Raw genomic sequence first — 25132 nt, forward strand, 5'->3', positions numbered from 1 at the left:
ATGGGAATAGCAAATGACTGGGCATGTTTTATTCTGCTGGGTCTCATGCGATGCTTGCCTTGTGCTGATTTATTGTTTCATTATTGGTTTTTGGACAATATTATTTAAAATGTTTTTTAAGGCCCTGTTCACACTGGGGCGATCCGACTTCCCGGGGATCGCCCCAGAATTTTTTGGGGTTCTTTTTACTCTCTTCCGCTATATGTCTCTCGTGTTCTATTTTAGCCGCCCTGATTTCGTCTTTACATTTCTTATTACACTCTTTCCTCAGGGCTTCATCTTGGGTCCCTTATATTTTAGCATCTACATGTTTCCACTTGGCCAACTGCTTAGATCACACAGGCTCAATTATCACTTCTATGCTGAAGACATTAAGATATACATCCACACTTAACCGGATTCTACTTTGGCTGCCTCTCTCCTATTTAACTGTATTTGTAATATAAAAACTTGGATAGCCCCATAATTTCCTTCAATTAAACAGTGACAAGACTAAAGTCATGCTTATTGGCACCCCCCATAAATTTCGTAGGGCCAGTCCTAATAGCTTATATATAGATGGCCCTGTACTTTAGCTGCAGTCTAAAATGTAAAATATAGGGGTGATATTTGATGCTAATTTAACCTTTGATCGACAAATGTTGTCAGAACATCTTTTTTCTACTTGAGAAACAGTTCTCGGCTGCGTCCTATGCTATATACTGTAGCTGGAAAGCTGATGCATACATTTGTGTTCTCCCGACTTGATTACTGCAATGCTCTACTTAGTGGTGTATCTAAATCCACTATTAATTTACTTCAATATGTTCAAAGTTCTGCAGCCAGAATCCTGACTAGGTCTTGTACAAGTAATCATATTACCCCTATCCTGGAGTCCTTACACTGACTACCTGTCAGGTCTCACATGGACTTTAAGATCCTCTTGCATACCTATAGGGTTCTTCATGGCTTGGCCCCACACTATTTCTCTGAACTTAATCCCCCCTCGTAACATTCTGTTTTTTTGTGTGTGTCCCCTACTCACCTACAATGGATGGTAGACAGAGCCTTCTCCTGCTATTCTCCAGAATTCTGGAATTCACTTACAAAGAGAGTCATCTTTTCTAAACTCATTCAAATCAAATCTAAAAGCGTTTTTCTTTAGACAAGCTTTCATTTAATTGTCCCTTTTCTTTTATGTTATCCTGTGCATTCCTTGTGTTTCCTTGTAAAGTGCTTTGAGAAGCCACCTTTAAAGGTGCTATATAAAATAAAGTTTATTTTTTATGTCTAAGAAGAGAGCCCAGCTTTACCTCTACACTTTGTGACTGCACACTGAAGATGTAGATGACACCTTTTACTTGGAGATGAGGGGATGTTCTTATTCCAAGTCATTCAAGTAGGGGCCCTTTCATGCTGGTGCGCTTAAAAACGTGGTATGCATTTTAACATGTTTTTCATGCATTTTTTGTGTGTTTTCTGGTTGCCTTACTCCCAGAATGCACCTGTAAAACATGGACATGTGACTCAAAAAAGTGCACCAAAAACACAACTGTGGTGCGTTTTTGGTGTGTTTTTTATGTGTTTCTCTTTGGTTTCAATGGAATGTGCATTTCTGGTGTGTATTTGAAACAGGGCAAAAAAGAAATGCAAGCAGGGCTTTTCAAAAAAGACTTCACTCGCAGTGCAGAGTTCCATAGGATTTAACCACTTGCCGACCAGCCGCCGTATATATACCTGTACGGCGGTTTGCGGGAGCGATCCTAGGGGTGCGCACACCCCCATTTGCCAGAAGCTTATTGATGGGGCCAGCAGCCGCGATTGCCGCCAGGCACCCGGGATCGCTCCCCGTGGAGAGAAAACGGTGGTCTGCAGTTGTAAACACAGCAGGCCGTTCTCTCAGGAATCAACACAGAGCTCCTGTGTTCCTCCTATTTAGGAATACAGGTCTCTATGTTGATTCCATAAGCCCACCCCCCCTCAGTTAGAAAACACCCCCTAGGCTCACATTTAACCCTTTGATCGCCCCTGGGTTAACCCTACCCCTGCCAGTGTCATTATTACAGTAACAGTGCATAATTTTAGCACTGATTAATGTAGTAATGTCACTGGACCCCCCAAAAGTTTCAAACATGTAATTTAGGGGTCCGATCTGTTAAGCTGCAATGTCGCAGTCATGCTAAAAATTGCAGATCACCACCATTACTAGTAAAAAAAAATAAAATAAATAAAAATGACATAAATCTTTCCCCTAGTTTGTAGACACGATAACTTTTGCGCAAACTAATCAAAATATGCTTATTGGGATTTCTTTTTTACCAAAAATATGTAGCAGAATACAAATAGGCCTAAAATGATGAAAAAAACTTTATTTTTTAATTTTTTGTTATTGGGAATGTTATATAGCAGAAAGTGAAATATATATATTTTTTTCAGAATTGTTGCTCTTTTTTTGTTTATAGCGCAAGAAATAAAAATCGCAGAGGTGATCAAATACCGCCAAAGGAAAGTTCCATTTGTGGCAAAAAAAAGGACATCAATTTTTTTTGGGTACAGCGTCAGTTAATTTAACTGACAAGTACTGCGCACTTGTCAGTTAAATTAACGCAGTGCTGAATTGCAAAAAATTGCCTAGTCATTAAAGGGGAAAATCTTCCAGTCCAGAAGTGGTTAAAGGGAAATATTTTTACCGTGTTTTAGTGCACTTTAACCACTTCTGGCCTGCCTTCTGCATATATACTGCGGCAGGGCAGCCCGGCTGTGCAAAATCACGTACATGTATGGGATTTTGTGCACGAGATCTGGAGCGCGCGCATGTGCGCTGCCAGAGCCCTGCTTCAACTGTGATTAGACATAGCGGGGGCCAATCAGCAGGTCCGGCGACTGCGATAGCCGCCGTCACTCGCCGAGAGGCAGGACAATAGTTTGCCTATGTAAACAAGGCAGACCGTCATTCTGTCACATAGGAACATGGAGATCTTGTGTATCCGCTAAGTAGAAACATGGATCTTTGTTTTCCTCTAGTGCACCCATTCCCCCTACAGTTATAAAGCACTCCATAGCAGCGCACCCAACCCTTTGATCCCCCCTGATGTTAACCCCTTCCCTGCCAGTGTCATTTATACAGTGACAGTGCATTTTTTTGGCACTGATTACTGTATTGGTTTCACTGGTCCTCAAAAAGTGTCAGATTTGTCTGCCGAAATGGCACAGTCCCGCAAAAAATCGCTAATTGCTGCGATTAATAATAAAAAAAAAAGTTCACAAATCTATCCCTTAGTTTGTAGACGCAAAAACTTTGGCACAAACCAATCAATATACACTTATTGGGATTTTTTTTTTTTTTTGTTTACCAAAACATGTAGCAGAATACATATTGGCCTAAATTGATTAAGGAATGTGATTTTTTAAAAATTTATTGTATTGTTTTTTTTTTCTGTTTTTTTTTATAGCACAGAGGTGATCAAATACCACCAAAAGAAAGCTCTATTTGTGGGGAAAAAAGGACATCAATTTTATTTGGGTATAGCATTGCACGGCCACGCAATTGTCAGTTAACCACTTCTGGACCAGAAGATTTCCCCCCTTAATGACCAGGCCATTTTTTGCGATCTGGCACTGCGTTACTTTAACGGTCAATTGCATGGTCGTGCGATGCTGTACCCAAATAAAATTGATGTCCTTTCTTTTCAACAAATAGAGCTCTGCGATTTTTATTTTTTTGCACTAAGAACAAAAAAGAACAACAATTCTGAAAAAAAAAAAAATATATATATATATTTTTCACTTCTTGCTATATAACATTCCCAATAAAAAAAAAACTTAAAAATTAAACTTTTTCATCATTTTAGGCCAATTTGTATTCTGCTACATATTTTTGGTAAACAAAATCCCAATAAGCGTATTTTGATTGGTTTGCCCGTGCCTACAAACTAGGGGAAAGATTTATGTCATTTTCATTTATTTATTTATTTTTAAATACTAGTAATGGCAGCAATCAGCGATTTTGAGCAGGAATGCGACATTACGGCGGATAGATCGTACCCCTAACTAACTTTTTTGACACTTTTGGGGGGGACCAGTGACATTACTACTGTAACCAGTGCTAAAAATATGCACTGTTACTGTAATTATGCCACTGGCAGGGAAGGGGGTTAACCCAGGGGCGATCAAATGGTTAAATGTGAACCTAGGGGGTGTTTTCTAACTGGGGGGTGGGCTTGTGAAATCAACACAGAGACCTGTGTTCCTAAATAAGAGGAACACAGGAGCTCTGTATTGGTTCCAGAGGGAACACAGCAGACCTCCTTTCTCTCTTTACGGGGAGCGATCGAGGGGGCCAGCCCCGTGAATTGGCTTCCCTGCTGGCGAGTGGGCGCGCGCCCGCCTCCAGGAGGGCTCCTGCGACTGCCATACAGGCACAGCGATTAGCGGAAACCTGAAGACCTGCTGCCGTATAACTGTGGCGGCTGGTCGGCAAGTATTTAAAGCAACGCAGTTCCATATTGCAAAAAAATGGCCTGGTCAGGAAGGGGATAAAACCTCCCAGAGCTGAGATTGCATAAAATTGCAGCAAAAGCGTGTTAGTGTCAAAGGGCCTTCAAAGTGTGAAGATTCTGTTGTTCAGGTCTGCACAACTAACAAATAAACCAGCTACATGAAACCCTGGAAAAACTAGACTTGCGCCTGCTGGCTACAATATTTTTTGTTTTTTGTTGTCTTTACCTGAATAAAACGACATTTTCAAAATTTACAACATTGTATGTTTTTAATCCTGAACATAATACATAAAAAAAAAAAAAATAGAAAAAACACATTACTTTCCTGTTAAGCCACAGAAAGCTAAAATCAAATTGATTGGTAGAGGTTTCCGCACATCATTAGTCTTTGTATCGTGTTATTACGTATGCCCTCTTAATATCCTACTTCTATTTCTCTTGTCACTTAACATGCTTTTCCCCAAATTGAACACCAGCTACATAATGGAAATAATTATCGTTCATCCATCCTGCTCTCATTACACATGCTTTTTAAATGTCACATGTGTTACTTGTTGATACAATATAAATTGGAAACACCAGTTTGTTTGTCTCCAAATCACTTTTGTTTATTCTCCAAACAGATGCAACGTTACATGAATTGCCTCAGCATTTGACAAGTTTGAATTAGCGAACATTGTTTAAAATGTGGAAATATTTTTACATCAAGAAAATAATTTTCAAGTTTTTTTTTCTGGTAATGTTGGCAGTTCTTCATAACCTAACAAGGTCATAGATGTAATACATAACATTACTGTATGTGCTGCTGGTCCAAAATTCAGAAAACTGAACTGAGGAGGATCCAGTAGGGGGATCTCAATGCTGGAACTCCTGACTTTGTCATGATTGATTGGTGGAGAAGGTTCAAAAATGCCTTTTTTTAGTTCTAAGGATATGTAGGGTTGCACCTTCCTTAAAGCGGAGTTCCAGCCACAGAAAAAAAATTTCAATGAACATACCCCCGGGACAGTCAGGGCTAGTACATTCCACAATGGATAGCCTCTGATCTGTCCCGGTTCGCACTTACCTTTTAGAAGAAATACTTACTTTTAAAATTTCTTCTCCAGTGCTGCCATCTCAGGTGTGGGCAGCTTGAAGCCAGCGCAATCCTCTTCTGCGTCCTCTTCCGTCCTCTTCGGTCCCACAATGCACTGCGCTGGCCCGGCCGTCACTTCCGGGTCTGCAGCGTCATCCCTGCACAGCTTCTGGGCATGCCCAGAAGCTGTTTAGCAAGGTATGACGCGCCTACACAGGAACTGACGTCGGGGCCGGTGCAGGCGCATTGATTCCTGGGAGCGCTGACGTTTAGCTCCCAGGAATCATTGCAAAGCAGAAGTGATGGCGCGGGCCGCGGCCGAGGAAGGAGGAAGTGGATGGTAGGGTGAGTATATTATCCTCTCTAATAAGGTAAGTAAGCAAAAAAAAAAAAAAGCCGGGAATATCCAATTCTTGCTCAGGTAAGGATAAGGAAGCGGATGTCGTAAAATCTACAGGCATGATTTTGTGGCTGGAACTCCACTTTAATGACCAGCCCAACTAATAATGGTTAAAGTGATTCTAAATGCTCCCGCTGCTGCCTCCATATTCAGTGAAGGGAGAGAGAGCAGAGAGTCACTGCTGTTGGACACAGTGCTGGATCGATATCGGGCACAGTGCTGGATCGATATCGGGCACAGTGCTGGATCGATATCGGGCACAGTGCTGGATTGATATCGGGCACAGTGCTGGATCGATATCGGGATCAGGTAATTATAAGGTGGGCTTGGGTGGGAGCTAGGGTTGCCACCTCATCCCTTTAAACCCCCACACCTATTAATTACACACGTTCTTTGGCTGATTAAGGTGGTAATTAAACTCACTCAGTGCCTTATCTGCATTAAATTGCCTTCAGAACTTGTGTAATTAATATGTGTTTGGGTTTAAAGGGATGAGGTGGCAACCCTATTGGAAGCTGATCACGTTTTTTTTTTCCCCCTAAAAGTGTTACTTAACCCACAACAGTAAAAATCTGTTTATATGCAGTAAAGCATGTGTAGCACCCTTCTAGGTAGGTTCTAGGTAAAACACATATGTGACCCTGTTTTGCTTATCAGGAGGGTCTGATCTGTCAGTTAGCCTGTCACATGTTTCTAAGTGTGATTCACTGGGTCTGAGGGAGTGTCCCCACTGCAGTCAATGGGGGGCCTTATTGGACAGTGGAGGAAACCTAGCCAGTGGCTCACTCTGTTTTATGTCAGTTCAAGTCGGAGGGCATTCCTGCAATGCATCCTGGGATTGCACATAAATAGGAAGGGAGCATGTGACAGGGTGTCTTTGGGCGGGAAGCCAGGTCCCAGGAGGAGGGTGATGGCTGTCTCTCCTCCTGTTGCTAAGGAAGGTGGTTCAGGCAGTCGGCCTAGGGACCAGGGGTTGAGCTGTGCTGCGGAGGATCCAGTGTGTGCTGACCAAGTGGAGCGGCTGAGCAGGATTCCTCTGGAAAAACAGTATCATGAGTACTTAGGCATCTGCCCAGGGGTCTGCCTAAGAAAGAGGACCGATCCAGAAAGGTCAAGGGGATCCAAGAGCCAGCTAACCCAGAGTGTTGTAGAATAGGTAAAGAAATCAGGTGCGCTGCCCTAGTGCATATGTGCAACATACAAAATGATGTAAACAAATAAACCAAAAATGCAATAATAATGCAAAAAAATGAAAACGTATGCAAATCGTGTAAAACAAAAAATGTCCAGAAGGTGACTAGTGATACACCAATGTGCAATAAACGCCCATATTATAAGTCCATAAATAAAGTGCAAAAAATGGTGACAAAAACTTCCAGCTTGGGGAAAGGTGAACTGTGATTGGAAAGGTGCTAAGTCCCACCACCAGCTTGGCCTCTTACCAGAAGTTAAACGTTAAGGGCATATATGAATATGACCGCTCCAAAGGTCATGCAGCCAGGTAGAAAAGTTCCCAGAAATACAGAAGGCACTCTGACACACTCGTGCTCCCTAGACTCTTACCGGACAAAAGCCAAACAAGAAGCCTGGTTCTATGGTGATGAGTGGTCCTGCCGGGGGTTACTGGACTCTAGGATGGCTGATGTAGTTGCTTGTGTCCAAGAGGAACAGACCCAGTCAGAAAGCCTGACGAAAGAAGATCCTGCCAAAGGTGGCTAGACTCTGATTGGCTGCTGTAACTCCTTAGTCTGGTCGACCTCAATAATAGGGGACACAACAGAGGGGACCGCAATGGTGCATTACCAACAGTAGATTTTAATTAAAACAAATGGTTGCACTTACAGTTGTGAAGACAATAATAGCGAGTTCCCTCACGGAGGAGCTGTATGGCGGGGTCCGCCTGCAGTGCGGACCGCTGCCTGGTCTAGATGTGATGACGCGGCGCCTCCTCTCTGACGCGTTTCTCCCGATAGGGCATCCACTTAGATAGGAGGTAGAGCCAGCGCCATCACTACCGCCATTATATATGCCCTGTAGCAAGTACTTCCGGGGTTCGGGACCCTCCCCTTCTTACCTGTAGACTGGCCACTTATCATACTCTTTAATAGCAAAGTCCAAATCAACCAAAAGGGGATAAGGGGACTCTTGGGCATCACCAAATATTGTTATGATGTGTGGTTACAGTCTGGAAGGTCGGGATGTCCACCGGTACTTGCTTTGTTTACTTCCTGTCGTCTCATATCTATGATGCTGCTTCCTGTGCTGATGACAAGGGCATTTCCTGTGTAAGCAGGAAATGATGCTGCTTCCTGTGCTGATGACAAGGGCATTTCCTGTGTAAGCAGAGTATGTATTCCTCTCCCCCACAGGCATAACAGCCAATAGGAAGAGGAAGCGGACGATCTCCACCTACTACTTAATATACAGAATATTGTTATGCCGCATATCTTCTACAAACTTTCATATCATTGCAGCGAAATAGATAGGAGCCTTGAGGAACATTGAAAAAACATTAAAACATACAAACTTTTAATTCCATTGAATTGACCGGGCTACTTAACCCTTTCTAGTGTATGATGGTGTATAATGCTTTTATAAAAAATCATAAAAAAGCTGTGGGGTAACTATTAAGCTTCCCGCCAGCTTGGGTGTATTAAAACACGAAATTCTGAAAGAAAAATGAATAAAAATTCCTACCAAAAGTGGAATTGGAATTAAAATAGTATAATCAAAAAATAAAATAAAATTAAAATTAAAAAGGAGGAAAAAGTTTTTTGATTTGAATTTCTTCAAAACTAGCTATTAGAATGTGGAAGAAGATCCTAGTCACAAATGTTGTAGCTCCATGCAGAGACCCACACACTTCTAACTAATAGAGGAAACATGAAGGAAATGGGTCAAATTTCCAGTAAAGGGAGCATGGGACATAAATGTCAGCTGTTATTAATAAACGCATTTATGTCCCATTCAATGTTGTGTCCTAGGGGCTTGTAACTTCTGAGCTCATAGATCCAGAAGGTTTCCCTTCTGGAAATTGCTCTTTTCATAAAAGTTACCCCACAGCTTTTTTATGATTTTTTATAAAAGCATTATACACCATCATACACTAGAAAGGGTTAAGTAGCCCGGTCAATTCAATGGAATTAAAAGTTTGTATGTTTTAATGTTTTTTCAATGTTCCTCAAGGCTCCTATCTATTTCGCTGCAATGATATGAAAGTTTGTAGAAGATATGCGGCATAACAATATTCTGTATATTAAGTAGTAGGTGGAGATCGTCCGCTTCCTCTTCCTATTGGCTGTTATGCCTGTGGGGGAGAGGAATACATACTCTGCTTACACAGGAAATGCCCTTGTCATCAGCACAGGAAGCAGCATCATTTCCTGCTTACACAGGAAATGCCCTTGTCATCAGCACAGGAAGCAGCATCATAGATATGAGACGACAGGAAGTAAACAAAGCAAGTACCGGTGGACATCCCGACCTTCCAGACTGTAACCACACATCATAACAATATTTGGTGATGCCCAAGAGTCCCCTTATCCCCTTTTGGTTGATTTGGACTTTGCTATTAAAGAGTATGATAAGTGGCCAGTCTACAGGTAAGAAGGGGAGGGTCCCGAACCCCGGAAGTACTTGCTACAGGGCATATATAATGGCGGTAGTGATGGCGCTGGCTCTACCTCCTATCTAAGTGGATGCCCTATCGGGAGAAACGCGTCAGAGAGGAGGCGCCGCGTCATCACATCTAGACCAGGCAGCGGTCCGCACTGCAGGCGGACCCCGCCATACAGCTCCTCCGTGAGGGAACTCGCTATTATTGTCTTCACAACTGTAAGTGCAACCATTTGTTTTAATTAAAATCTACTGTTGGTAATGCACCATTGCGGTCCCCTCTGTTGTGTCCCCTATTATTGAGGTCGACCAGACTAAGGAGTTACAGCAGCCAATCAGAGTCTAGCCACCTTTGGCAGGATCTTCTTTCGTCAGGCTTTCTGACTGGGTCTGTTCCTCTTGGACACAAGCAACTACATCAGCCATCCTAGAGTCCAGTAACCCCCGGCAGGACCACTCATCACCATAGAACCAGGCTTCTTGTTTGGCTTTTGTCCGGTAAGAGTCTAGGGAGCACGAGTGTGTCAGAGTGCCTTCTGTATTTCTGGGAACTTTTCTACCTGGCTGCATGACCTTTGGAGCGGTCATATTCATATATGCCCTTAACGTTTAACTTCTGGTAAGAGGCCAAGCTGGTGGTGGGACTTAGCACCTTCCAATCACAGTTCACCTTTCCCCAAGCTGGAAGTTTTTGTCACCATTTTTTGCACTTTATTTATGGACTTATAATATGGACGTTTATTGCACATTGGTGTATCAGTAGTCACCTTCTGGACATTTTTTGTTTTACACGATTTGCATACGTTTTCATTTTTTTGCATTATTATTGCATTTTTGGTTTATTTGTTTACATCATTTTGTATGTTGCACATATGCACTAGGGCAGCGCACCTGATTTCTTTACCTATTCTACAACATACACTCTAAGGTAGCAGCACACCCTATATTGAATCAGCGCACTTTCCTACCCACCACAACCCAGAGTGTTACTGTAAAAGGGGGTGCCAAGTTGTAAAGCCCTGATGATTAGGGGGTAAAGGGGGCGCCAGGAAGGGCCCTGAAGTTGCTCAGCTGTACAGTCTACTCTAGAGGACAGCTACCTCAGGAAAGTAGTGCCTTAGGAAGCTAAAGGACTCTTTTACAGTCAAAAGGAAAAATAAATTAAGCGGCCTAGCCGTGACTAGCTCAACTCAGCATAACTCAGCATTTAACCAGCGTTAAGCAGCATTTAACCAGCGCTAAACAGCATTTATCAGATCGTCCCTGCTATTGTGCATAATTTAGTTCAGTTGGAGTATCCCACTCATCCCTTCTCCTATCCAAGTTCCTAATAAAACATAAAAACCAAAGAAACTGGATTGGTCCTTGTCTGAGGTAAAACCACTTGGAAAGATGTCTGAATGTTCTACTGTTGCTAATGGTAACCCAGGGGAACCATCTTTAGCAGCTCCCTTGGGAGTAGTGCTACACATGCTTGTTATTTTCAGTGTGGAACCTAAGGGGTTAATCCTCTGCAGTGTGTAAAAAGGGCTGTGTGATCCTGTCTTCCCTGATCCTCCCATTCTTTAAATGTCCCCAACCTAACTGCTGATAGAACACAGCCCTTGGAGGCACTGTGCACATGCTCAGTTTGGTGTGTATTGAGTTTTTTTTGGGGGAGGGTGCATGTGATCAGCACAGGGCCAATCAGCACTGTACAGACAAAAAGTCAGGGGTCATGCATCCTCATAGATCAGTCAGAGGAGAATGAAAACTCCTCCTACAAGCTTTAACCAGTGCTTGGCCGGACACTGATAGAAGTCACAAGACTGATATATACTGCTAATGAGAAAAGGTATTTAGCAGTTTATATTTACTAAAGTAATTGCATTTCCTTGTCTTGTGTACTGTAGGAGACCAGATAAAATGAATGCAGGGTCCTGGGTTCAGTACCACTTTAAGGCCTCTTTCACACTGACAGACCAATCGGGTTTTCCTCTCAATTTTTCAGGTGGACCCGATCGAACCATCCATTTTTCCTTTTATTGGTTGAACTGGATGGACTTGTGTCTTTTTTCAACTAGACTAACTACATGAATTGCTCTCTATAAAGCTGCAGATGTCAATAGACATGTGACACCCGCTGACATCTGATCCGATCCTGTGGGTGTTTGCTGCCGTCTAAAGCCGGATACACACTATAGTTCTGGTCCTAGACGCTGTACTAATGAATCGACATTAGAGCAGCGATCTCCTCCACTGAGCTGCAGTGTTCTCCAATCGGTGCTCTCTGCCATTGGCTGAGATTGCTGAACGGGAGTCGGTCAGCTGCTGATTTTGCGGCATGCACGTCCAAAAGAAGACCGCCGAACGGGCCGAATGTGGGCTGTTTTTTTTTAACCGGCCGATGTCTTCCAACATTTGGCCCGTGTGTACCCAGCTTATCTCATAGTGGGATTGCTTTTGACCATCTTTAGTTTGAATACTACCTCAATGCATCTAGATCTAAGAAAACACACTTTCTAACAAAAGTAATTTAGGTAGCCAGAACCGCTATACCTAGTGTAGCTCTTTAGAACCCAGCAAGGGTAGAAGGCATCAGTACACATTCGCCTTGTGGTTACTAATGATAATTTAAAGGGCCCACTATACAACTGGCCTTGAGCCACCGTGAGTAATTGCTTTGGCTTCAACCAGCAGAATCTGAACATCATGGGCACCTTATGCAGTGGTGTCAATTGATAGGCAGGACAGCCAAACAGCTCCTCGTTTGGTGGGTTCCTTCTGTATTATAACTGGGCTCAGTAGTTCTCACTACAGCTTATTTTGGCTGGAAGACAGTCATTTCCTCATTTTCCTATAAGGCAGGATTTGCATAAGCTGGTAGCTAGGTATTGATTTACCACATGTGTGTTGCCATGTTGGTGCCAGGAAGATGGAAAATTGCATCAAATACTTACTGTGATTTTCCATTGCTGGTGAAAAACCATGGCAGCATACTAAACCCAATCAGTTTGTTCCTAGTGTTGTACAGGGAATGGGCTGTCGTGTGGGTGTCAACACTCTGTAGCAGTGATAGCGAACCTTGGGGTGCCAAATGTTTTGGAACTACATTTCCCATGATGCTCAACTACACTGCAGAGTGCATGAGCATCATGGGAAATATAGTTTCAAAACATCTGGGGTGCCAAGGCTTGCCATCACTGCTCTATATCTTTGAACTGATCCTGTGAGTGGAAGTAGGTGGGGATACTCCCACATCTATGCTGCCATGGATTGGCACCAGGAAAAAAAAATATTACAGTGTTAAGTGTTTAAATTTTTTTTTTTTTGAATGAGGGGAATGTCAAATCTTTTGTCAGCTTTTCATTGCGGTTAGTTTCGCTGTTGTAGATTTTTCCTCACTGTCTGTCTGATAAAATGTTTTCCCCAGAACAGAAGATGAGGGGAAATCTCTCTATTGGAGCCCCAGATAGCAGTACAATCTGACAGAGGTCCTACCTTTCCCCATTCAATTCAAAATGGAACAAATAATCTTGGGTATAGATATATTTTAACTACATTGTTGATGTCAATACTATTAGTAAAAAGGTGCCAAAAACAAAATTGGTGTAAAATAGCATATACAGATTTTATTACCTTCGCAATTAACTCTGTCCCTGCTGAGCTCATAACCCGGATTACACTGGCAGACGTATGAACCAATCATGTTGTAGCATTCTTGTGCACAAGGACTGGTACTACATTCATCAACATCTGTAAAAAGACAAGCACCATTCTTTACAAGTCTCAGTTTTAAAAATGTATATAATGTATATATTCATCAACAAAAACATACAGAAAACTACATGAAAATTACCCCAACAGCACACAAAGCTGTTCTTATTATTTTAGCTGGATAGCGTTCAAACTTTCTTCCTTTCCCTCTGCCATCAGCACAGGAAGTGAAAGGAAATCTCTCCTATGGTGGAGACACAGACCACAGTAAAAGCAATGTATTTTTGTAGAACAGACAGGGGTCAGAACATGTCTTGGGTTGTTTTGTTGCCTGTGTTGCCATGGGAGAGAAGTCCCCTCACTTCCAGCCAAAGCAACATTCTATGTGTCAGGGCGACATTATTACAGGATGCAAGGGGGAATCCCCCTGCCCCCCCCCTATGAGAACAAAGATAGCAAAGCAAACCTTAAATATAAGAAATAGCAGAAGACGGGGGGACTTTTTTAGTATCCGAAATGTGTTTGCAATTCTTTTATGACTGCTACATTTAAAGGATAAGTTCAAATAAAAAAAAAAAAAAATACATGCACATCTTCTTTTTGCAGGTAAAAAAAACGTGCATTTATTTATTTATTCTTACTAGGAGCCAGGAAAGCATTATACCTGCGATCAGCAGATTGTGGGTGCAATGCAGGACTCCTGCAGACCTGTCAGTGTATCTATCTGCTCGTACCTTCTTGACAAGAAGAAACAATGACCTACCTAGAGCGCTCAACAGGTACTTGTAGTTTCCCATTCACAGAACTTTGTAAATATATAACACTGCGGGCAGGAGCGTTTTAAAAAAAATAGTGACAGCGACCTGGGGGGAAGAAAGACCCAGGTTGCTGTCGCTAGATGCAACAGGGGAGGCTTTGCAGGAGTGGGAACATGTTACATGTTCCACCCTAAAAACAGGTGAAACTTGTAACATGTTCCCAAAGGTAAACTTATCCTTTAATAAAGACCATTCTGGGCATTTATTAGTGGGCTGGCACCTTTGTCATTTCTTATCTCTGAAGGGAAACTTGTAAGACTACTGTATGGATGAGGATCTGCTAGCTAAACCCACAAATAAACACTTAGACCCTTCCTCACCAAACCCTTTCCACAGCGCTTCTTACTATACTATTACACAAGCAAAAAAAAAAAAAAAAACTTGATATACTGTATATTATAATATTTGCCCACTCTATCCAAAACTAAGAAAAAAAAAAAAGGTTCATGCTGCAGTTACGTTTTAAAGCCCAAATTAACACTCCTTTTTAATGAGCATATTTCATATGCAGGGATGGAGACACAAAGCATTAACTGCTTGTGCCTCATTTAAAGTCCCAAACTGTCTATAATTTTTATAAAGTATAACATATGTTCCACATTGTGCAGACTGCTGGATTCTGTGGAAATCTTCACTGGAGTGATGCATTTCCTCTTCATGTACTGTGAGGCTTAACAGCTTTGCATCTTCAGACAGAACAGCAGCACAAATAGTCTAGCAAGGACTTGTCCCCTCTTCCTTCATTGAGGAAAATTATTTCACTGATTACAATGCCTATACCACAATCTGTGAATGAGGGAGAGTCTGACCAGTCCCGGGATTATCTTCCCCTTTCACAGATAAATCTGCTGTGTTGCCTGAAGATGCAAAGCTGGTAACCATTGCAGCAGAACTTCATTGACAGGAAGAGGACAGACAACCCTGCAGTGAAGTTCATTGCAGGAAGAGGACAGACATCCCTGCAGTGAAGTTCATTACAGGAAGAAGACAGACATCCCTGCAGTGAAGTTCATTGACAGGAAGAGGACAGACAACCCTGCAGTGAAGTTCATTGACAGGAAGAGGACAGACATCCCTGCAGTGAAGTTCATTGACAAGAAGAGGACAGACATCCCTGCAGTGAAGTTCGTTGACAGGAAGAGGACAGACATCCCTGCAGTGAAGTTCATTGACAAGAAGAGGACAGACATCCCTGCAGTGAAGTTCGTTGACAGGAAGAGAACAGACATCCCTGCAGTGAAGTTCATTGACAGGAAGAGGACAGACATCCCTGCAGTGAAGTTCATTGACAGGAAGAGGACAGACATCCCTGCAGTGAAGTTCGTTGACAGGAAGAGGACAGACATCCCTGCAGTGAAGTTCATTGACAGGAAGAGGACAGACATCCCTGCAGTGAAGTTCATTGACAGGAAGAGGGCAGACATGCTTGCAGTGAAGCTCATTGACAAGAAGAGGACAGACATCCCTGCAGTAAAGTTCATTGACAGGAAGAGGACAGACAACCCTGCAGTGAAGTTCATTGACAGGAAGATAAAAGACATCCCTGCAGTGAAGTTCATTGACAGGAAGAGGACAGACATGCTTGCAGTGAAGCTCATTGACAAGAAGAGGACAGACATCCCTGCAGTGAAGTTCATTGACAGGAAGAGGACAGACATCCCTGCAGTGAAGTTCGTTGACAGGAAGAGGACAGACATCCCTGCAGTGAAGTTCATTGACAGGAAGAGGACAGACAACCCTGCAGTGAAGTTCATTGACAGGAAGAGGACAGACATCCCTGCAGTGAAGTTCATTGACAAGAAGAGGACAGACATCCCTGCAGTAAAGTTCATTGACAGGAAGAGGACAGACATCCCTGCAGTAAAGTTCATTGACAGGAAGAGGAAAGACATCCCTGCAGTGAAGTTCATTGACAGGAAGAGGACAGACATCCCTGCAGTGAAGTTCATTGACAGGAAGAGGACAGACATCCCTGCAGTGAAGTTCGTTGACAGGAAGAGGACAGACATCCCTGCAGTGAAGTTCATTGACAGGAAGAGGACAGACATCCCTGCAGTGAAGTTCATTGACAGGAAGAGGACAGACATGCTTGCAGTGAAGCTCATTGACAAGAAGAGGACAGACATCCCTGCAGTAAAGTTCATTGACAGGAAGAGGACAGACAACCCTGCAGTGAAGTTCATTGACAGGAAGATAAAAGACATCCCTGCAGTGAAGTTCATTGACAGGAAGAGGACAGACATGCTTGCAGTGAAGCTCATTGACAAGAAGAGGACAGACATCCCTGCAGTGAAGTTCATTGACAGGAAGAGGACAGACATGCTTGCAGTGAAGCTCATTGACAAGAAGAGGATAGACATCCCTGCAGTAAAGTTCATTGACAGGAAGATGAAAGACATCCCTGCAGTGAAGCTCATTGACAGGAAGGGGACAGACATTCCTGCAGTGAAGTTCATTGACAGGAAGAGGACAGACATCCCTGCAGTGAAGTTCATTGACAAGAAGAGAACAGACATCCCTGCAGTGAAGCTCATTGACAGGAAGAGGACAGACATCCCTTCAGTGAAGTTCATTGACAGGAAGAGGACAGACATCCCTGCAGTGAAGTTCATTGACAGGAAGAGGACAGACAACCCTGCAGTGAAGTTCATTGACAGGAAGAGGACAGACATCCCTGCAGTGAAGTTCATTGACAGGAAGAGGACAGACAACCCTGCAGTGAAGTTCATTGACAGGAAGAGGACAGACATCCCTGCAGTGAAGTTCATTGACAGGAAGAGGACAGACATGCTTGCAGTGAAGTTCATTGACAGGAAGAGGACAGACATCCCTGCAGTGAAGCTCATTGACAGGAAGAGGACAGACATCCCTGCAGTGAAGCTCATTGACAGGAAGAGGACAGACATCCCTGCAGTGAGGTTCATTGACAAGAAGAGAACAGACATCCCTGCAGTGAAGATTTCTCCATGATCCAGCTGCCTGCACAACATGGGACACCCTTTCTTCCAGGTAAGGGTTGTGACTAAAGCTGTAGGAATATTTGTTTTAGCTAAACTTCAACTTTTTTATAATTTTACCTAAATAAGCTGGAACCTTCCTAACTTTTCAGTGGATTATTTACTTAATTATTTTTTTTAAATACCAAACATGTTATACTTACCTCCTCTGTGCAGTTGATTTTGCACAGAGCAGCCCGGATCCTCCTCTTCTCGGGTTCCTTTCCGCTGCTCCTGGCCCCTCCCTCCTATCGAGTGCCCCCACAGCAAGCAGCCTCGGGCAATCCTACTATTCTTCCTGGTGCTCTGTTGTATGTATGACATGCCTGGTAGCGTTTATTACACAATTTTAGATGGTAACCAAAGATTTTAATCATGTAAAATAAATGTCATTGTTTTATTTCTATTGTTTTTTGGGATTATATTGCTAGGCACTCCCCCATTTCCCCTTATCTCTCCACCCAGGAGATCCAGGGATACTTTTGGCACTTTTCCACTGCAAGTACCGGCTCGGCTCCACTCGGCCCTGCTTGGGTCGGTTTGGTTTTCCACTGCATGGTACCGCATGGTACGGTGTTGGAACGGTTCTGTGCGGTTTGGTACGGTTTGCTTTTCCACTAATAGTAAGTGGGTGGGATAACAACAATTCTCTGACCAATCAGTGGCTAGTAGTGACAAACAGTCAAGGCTGCATGCAAAGGATTGTGGGATATGGTACCGGTAAGGCCCTCTTGGAACCACAACCGAGGTGGTACTGTTTAAGCGAGCCGTACCGTTCGGTTCCATGTAGTGGAAAAGCGCTGCCGTACTGAACCGTTCCAACACCGTACCATGCGGTACCATGCAGTGGAAAAGCACAAAAGCGAGCCGAACCGTTCAGTTCCATGCAGTGGAAAAGCGCCATTTGTTCTTTAACCTATTTACCTTTTGGAGATTGTGCCTCTCTTTTTTGGCACAAGCTGTTACACCTTATACTCTGTGCTACTCCATGTGTAATTTTAATACCCCTGCAAATACACAATACCATATATATATATATATATATATATATATATATATATATATATATATATATATATATATATATATATATATATATATATATATATATATATATATATATATATATATATATATATATATTTTTTTTTTTTTTTTTTTTTTTACTTTTATAAAATATTTGATCACACACCTAACTACAATCATAACTTACCCACACAGCTGTAGTTATTGGCTGCAAGCTGAAAGCCAGGGTTACATTGACAGTAGTAAGATCCCAGTGTATTGACACACTGATGATGGCAAAACGAAGATAATGAACATTCATCAATGTCTACGTTGTGGAGAAAAGGAAAATACATAAACAATTAATTGTTTGAACATGTTAAATGAATCCACCAATACAGCCAAGCATATCACATTCTATCTATCTATCTATCTATCTATCTATCTATCTATCTATCTATCTATCTATCTATCTATCTATCTATCTATCTATCTATCTATCTATCTATCTATCTATCTATCTATCTATCTATCTATCTATCTATCTATCTATCTATCTATCTATCTATCTATCTATCTATCTATCTATCTATCTATCTATCTATCTATCTATCTATCTATCTATCTATCTATCTATCTATCTATCTATCTATCTATCTATCTATCTATCTATCTATCTATCTATCTATCTATCTATCTATCTATCTATCTATCTATCTATCTATCTATCTATCTATCTATCTATCTATCTATCTATCTATCTATCTATCGTCCTTTTTACATATAGGATCGCTGGGGCAGCTCTTTCAATTGTGGTGCAGGAAAGAGCACCTTACCTGCACACCGTGTTCTGGTGTGTCAGCCCTCAAAAACACTAACATAATTTTTATCAAGCTGATCTTTTAGCATATATATATATATAAACAAAGTAACTGAAGTGCCCTTTAGGCAATTATTGTGTTTGGTTTTTACATTATTGTAGGTGTTAAAGTGATTGTAAATGATCACCTTGTAAAACAACCCATTCAGTTTAAAATATAGATGAAACACAAAATATTTGTGTCTGCATTTTAAAAAAAATTATTAAAAAAAAACTTTTTTTTCCCATTTTTTTATAAGTGATCATATTCCCTCTGTTCTTAGCTGCAAAAGAGCTGGGGGATGAGAAACAGCAGCACACTGGAGGAGAGCACACTGAGTTGCCAGCATAGATAGCGAACTCACCATGGTGTGCTCTCCTGCCTAGTGTGGTCAGTTTTTAATAGGAAAGCAGAAGGACTGGCAGGAACATCAGATTGTTTTTAAACTAAGACAAAATTATGGTATTCTAGAGATGAAAATAGAATGAAGTTGAAAATTATGGTAGAAGACAGGCCAGACTTGGAAGGTAAGACATTGAAGTCTGACTAAAGGCAAAACCTCTTTGTTAAGATTTAGTATTGAGGGGGTTATTGTGTCATTCACCCTTTTGGGCCAGTTTGTTTGTGTAGTATTAGTGCTCTGAACTGGGCCCGAGATCGTTTAAGTGTACCGTGCCTGGGACCACTTGGAAGAGGTGCAGTTCACTTATGGTCTGGTAGGGTTTGCTTCAGTGTGAGTGCCAACCGTGGCAGAGCACAGAACTCTCCACAGATGTACTGAAGCAGGGATCACATTGGGCTGGTTAGTATAAGTGTATCCAGGAACACTTTCTTATAGCCCAGTGTGAGTGCAGACCGTTGGGGGATTGGGGAGGTTTAAGTTGTCCTATTGTGAGTATAGCCTAAGAGGGAAGATATGTTCTCACATCCTGCTGATTCTACAGGACAGGAAGTGAGAGGAAATCTCCCCAATTAGACAAAGATAGCAAACATCCTCTATTTAAAATAAAAATGCTTTAGATACCCTCATATTGTAAAACATGGACAGAGTGGTGGCCATCTTTTTCTGGAGCACCATCTTTACTTCACTCCAGATATAGCCCTTGGACTGCAAGTGTACCCATTAAAAGACAGGTGTGGCCAAAGCTTTTTTGGCCATACTTCTATTTTGGGTCACAGGAGTGCATTTATTTCTGTACACCTGTGACCCAAATTCAGCTGGCAACAGGCTAAAGCAGCCTTTTTCAATCAGGGTGCCCAGGCACCCTTGGGTGCCTTGAGGCTTCTTCAGGGGTTCCTTGGCAAAATACCTAAAGCTTGATCAAAAATTGTATACAAGCCAGCAGGTGGATCAAGCCTGCCTTTTGGTTACACAAAGCCACAGGTTTTCATTGTACACCATTACGACTTTCTATACACTGGCATCCTAACAACCAATGACATTATCAGTTAAAAAGGAGGATGTCTGTCGCCTCCATAGCATCCTTGTTTTACCCTCCTCTGCCTCTCTCCCTCAGCACTGAGGTCACATTAGCTGACTGATGGAGAGAAATTGTGGGAGGAGAGAAACCTTGGAATACTAGTCAGTACCAGTGTCCAAAAGTGTATTTGCTTTGGAAGAAAAAAAATCACCACTAACGTTGGGTGTCCTACATGTGCACATATTACTGCAATATGTAAAACTATTAGAATCCTTTTTTACATTTTAGAACGGGGTGCCCATATTAAAGGGTGCCTTGAGATTGCCTATAATTTTCAAGGGTGCCTTGACTGAAAAAAGGTTGAGAAACACTGGGCTAAAGCCTGCTGTCAGCAAAGAGCCACTCCAGTCTCTGAATGTATCCCTACAATAATGTTGGGATCCATCCAGATACCTGACTGCCAGTTGGCTTTGCCTCTATAGAGAGGCAGAGCAGAGAGCTGGTGACCATTCTCTCTTCAGTGAAGACTGCAAACTAAGTAATCAGTGGTCATGTGATTGCTCAGTTCTTGGTCTTAGAGCTGGCGGGGGACCGATGAATCATCAAATCAATGCTGCAGCCGTAAAGGTGAGTATGAAGGTTTGTTTTATTACGCCCCCCCACTCCTTTAACCACTTTACCACCAGAGGATTTTGCTGTCTTACGTCTGGGCGACTTTTTGCAAATCGGCACTGTGCAAATTTAACTGACAATTGCGCAGTCATGCAACGCCGTACCCAAACGATTTTTTTTCCCCAGAAACAGAGCTTTCTTTTGGTGGTATTTGATTACCTGTGCGATTTTTACCTTTTGCGCTATAAACAAAAAAAGAGCAAACATTTTGAAAAAATAACAATATTTTTCACATTTTTTTATATTGAAATTCCCCCCAAAATTTTTTATAATTTTAGGCCAATTTGTTTTCTGCTACATATTTTTGGTGAAAAAAATCGCAATAAGCGTATTTTGATTGGTTTGCGCAAAAGTTATTGCGTTTACTAACTAAGGGAAAGATTTCTGTCGTTTTTGGTGTTTTTTTTAAAACAAGTAATGGCGGCAATCTGCGATTTTTTTTGCGGGACTGCGACATTGCGGCGGACAGATCGGACCCTTGACTGACATTTTTGACACTTTTGGGGTTACCAGTGACATTACTACAATAATCAGTGCTATAAATATGCATTGTTACTGTAAAAATGACACTGGCAGGGAAGGGGTTAATTTTATTGGAGAGGGAGGGGTTAATGTATGCCTGGTGCTTACTGACATGTGTGGGGGGAGGTGACTGAGTGACACAGGGACAGATCGCAGGTTCAGCTATGCTGAACCCTGCAATCTGACTCTGCCTGTCACTTAGGAGATCCGCCCGCTTTGTTTACACAGGCGGGCGGATCTCCACACTTGATTCCCTGACGATCGGGGAAGAGCAGCGGCGATCGCCACTGCTCCCCCCCTGGCCCGACTCCCGCTTTGACTGAATACAGCGGGAGCGAGCCTCCGAGAAGCGCTGCCGAGAAGGGGGAGTGTCTGGCGACGTAGGTCTACGTCGTCAGACCTACAAGAGCCACTTTGCCGCAGTAGAGCTCTAGTGAGCAGCGGCAAAGTGGTTAAAGTAGAACTAAACTTTTTTTTTTTTTTGCATAAAGTAAGGGAGGGTTATAATCTCTGTCAGGCTTTTATGCCATTGGGGACATTTGCTTTTCACTTCCTGCCCCATAGCCAAAACAAGAAGTGAAGCGAAATTCCTCCATAGTTGGGGAATCCCTGGCTATCACCAAAAACTAGTGTCCCCATTGGAAAATGTCCCCTCTATTATTGTTCTGGAGACAACCCAAAACGTTTTTTTTTTCTTTTACTTTCACTTTCCATGATAAAAGTAAACAGGACAAACAGAGGGGCTCTCCCTAACAGGGACACAGACAGCAATAAAAACCTGACAGGTGTTCTGATCCCTCTCCATTCTATCTAAAACTAAAAAAAAAAAAAAAAAAAGTTTTCTTTTGATGATACTTTAATGTCTGTAAACTGAACTGACAGCTCTATTTACAGAGACTGTGTACAGGGTTGATTTAATCAGCTCTGTACCACAGAATAACTGTGATGACCAATCACAGTGATCACTTGCTGTAAACAGTTTAGTGTTTACTTCTGTCAGCCAGGGCTTGACAAACCCCAGGGGCCAGGTTGCATTGGCAACTAGAATTAGCGGCCTGGCACCTGGGCTACACTGCGGTGGGTGTCTTACCCCCATGCGGCCCTTACCCATGGGTGCACAGACTAAGGTGCCATGCCGGCCGGTAATTGAGGCCTGCTGTAGGGAGAGACTTACATCAGGGAACTGGCACCCTCTTGTGGTGGCCAGGGCTGCAACAAGCAGTCACTGGCGGCGCTGAGGGTTTCCCCTGCCTGTCCTCACTGCTCGGAGAAGAGGTTGAAGATGTTGAGGGCTTAATCTGCCACCCTGTCCTTACCAGTGAGTGGACAGGGAGTGTGGGGCAGCTGGTCGAAACAGCCTCAGTTCCATTTACAACCCCACAAAGATGGAAACTGTTTTTTTATTATTTTTTTTCCATTAAAATACATTTTCTATTTTTTTTATTCTCTCAGTCAAGGCCCCTTTCACATAGGTTGTCTGATGAGGTCCGCCTGTCAGTTTTTTAGGCAGACCTGATCGGACCCTCCAGTTTCCTCCGCTGACAACTGCCGGCATCCGATCCTGTCAGCCAAAAACAGATGGATGGTGGTCCTACTTTCCATCCGTCCGACAGATCAAATTAGATGGCATCGGATTGAAATGGACAGGCAGTCCATTTTCATCAGACTGCCCCATAGAGGAGAGCAGGACTGTGTCCATGTTCACTGTGCATAGCGGAGCGGACAAGACCTGTCATCCGCCTGCTCAGCGGGTATTAGGGGAGAAATCCCCGCTGAGCAAGCGGATTCCGCTAAGCGGAGGTGCACACGTGAAAGGGGCCTAAGGTGGCATGAGTTACTGGATCACTGGATCTCCTATCGCCTGCAACTTGCTGCACTGTCCTTCCCTAGTGATCCACTGCCCATCACACCATCAAGCCAAGTACACACGGGTCGAATGCCGGGCAACATCAAATGGTAAACTGGACTGGAATAAGAGGGGTATTACCGGCTAGTACTGAAGTGGTGAAATAAGCCAAGAAATTGGCAACACGCAAAAGGAAAAAGGATGAGTAAAATTAAACTTAAAGTGTCTTTGAAGGAAATGTTTTTTAGTTTTGGATAGGGTGGGGGACTTCCTGCCAACTTTTCTTTCTTTTTTTTTTTTCTGTGTGTGTTCCTTTATCCTTTCTGAGAAGAAAGCTCAAAAGTTTGTCAGTTTTCACCAGAGCAAGAAATGATGGAATTCCTGTTGTGTGTTCAGGACAGGAAGGGATGGGAAAGCTTCCAAGTTGGACATAAATAGCAAAAATTAACCTGACGGGGTTTTAACCCTTCTCTGCACTTTGGCTTTACATATATTTTAACCTATTGGAAAAAAATATGGATGGTTATGAATCTTGTTTAAAACCTCACATTTAGCATAAATTCAACCTTTTTTACATGCAGTCAGTGCCCCTTCCATGCTTGCTAATATTACTAAAGAATATATTGGCTTTCTAGGAGGAAACCTAGTCAGTAATTGCAAAAATACCCACCAATGCATTGTTCCCCTCGCTTCTGGTATCCTCTTGGACAGAGACAAGTGAATGTTCCCCTCACATTAGTGCACACTTGATCTGGTCGGCAATTGTGTGTTCCGGTGAGACACTCGTCTATGTCTGACACCAAAAAAAAAAAAAACAAAGAAAATTTTTACTGTCCTGTTTAAGCAGCATTGTAGATTTTATATTGTTTTTACCCAACAATAATCTTATAATGCAGTTGACAGCACTATGACAACATTAGGCAAATCATTAGGGAAACTCATAATTATTTATTAAGTTGTTAAAGAAAAGTATGAAGGAGACATGAGACCATATGCTTAAAAAAAAGTCAGACTTTTGAAATTTTAATGCTGGGAAAGTACAATTTCAACTGACAATGTATGACTTTTTAAGTTTGCAATATCAAAATGTCAAATTATTGGGGTAGAAATTTGACTTTCAAACTAGCAATCTCTGTTTTGTAGGTTAGACAGCTTTTTCCTTGTGCATATCTAAGAATTACTAATGGCTCGTTTCCACTGAGCGATACGGTGCGGTTCGGTTCGGTAAGGTACGCAATTTTTGCCGTTTCCATTGTGAATGGTACCCTAATTCCGAACCGTACCATACCACTTTTTTGGGACCCTTTCGTTGGGGTACCAAGCACATTAGTACCGTACCAACAGGGTGGAGCTACACTCTGCAGAACTTTTATGGTTGACAGAGAATCGTTGATCACTGCTTTCCGGCTACACCACGCCTATGATGAAAGGGTACTGTTGGCGGTGGAAATGCAAGGTGTACCGTTCCAAACCATACCGTACTGAACCGAACCGTACCGTACCACTCAGTGGAAACGAGGCATAAGAAGTTAATATACAGGACAAGAGGGTACGGAACTGAGGGGGTGTACTTGGGATGCCAGGTATCACTTTTGAGACTTCTGGAGATGTAATGCACTTATTAGCCAAACGTCAATAAAGGAGGATGCCCACCTGATGACCCCAATGACATACCTACTCTTCTTCCTTTCACCACACCAAACCCAATATCGAGAGTGCAAGCTTTCT

General features: G+C 42.5%; 1 protein-coding gene across 1 annotated transcript in view; it reads right to left on the reverse strand.

The window, feature by feature from the left end:
* EFEMP1 (EGF containing fibulin extracellular matrix protein 1) overlaps positions 1–25132 on the reverse strand; it is a 106740-nt gene that overhangs the window by 18187 nt on the left and 63421 nt on the right. The window contains exons 5-7 of the mRNA XM_082251717.1: positions 24075–24197; positions 18292–18411; positions 13187–13303 (exon numbers count right to left, since the gene is read on the reverse strand). Of these exons, the coding sequence (XP_082107843.1) occupies positions 13187–13303; positions 18292–18411; positions 24075–24197 (360 nt within the window). The remainder of the gene's footprint in view (positions 1–13186; positions 13304–18291; positions 18412–24074; positions 24198–25132) is intronic.

This window comes from Pelophylax lessonae, assembly GCF_965119305.1.
Source record: "Pelophylax lessonae genome assembly, chromosome: 3".
In the NCBI taxonomy this organism is placed as follows: domain Eukaryota; kingdom Metazoa; phylum Chordata; class Amphibia; order Anura; family Ranidae; genus Pelophylax; species Pelophylax lessonae.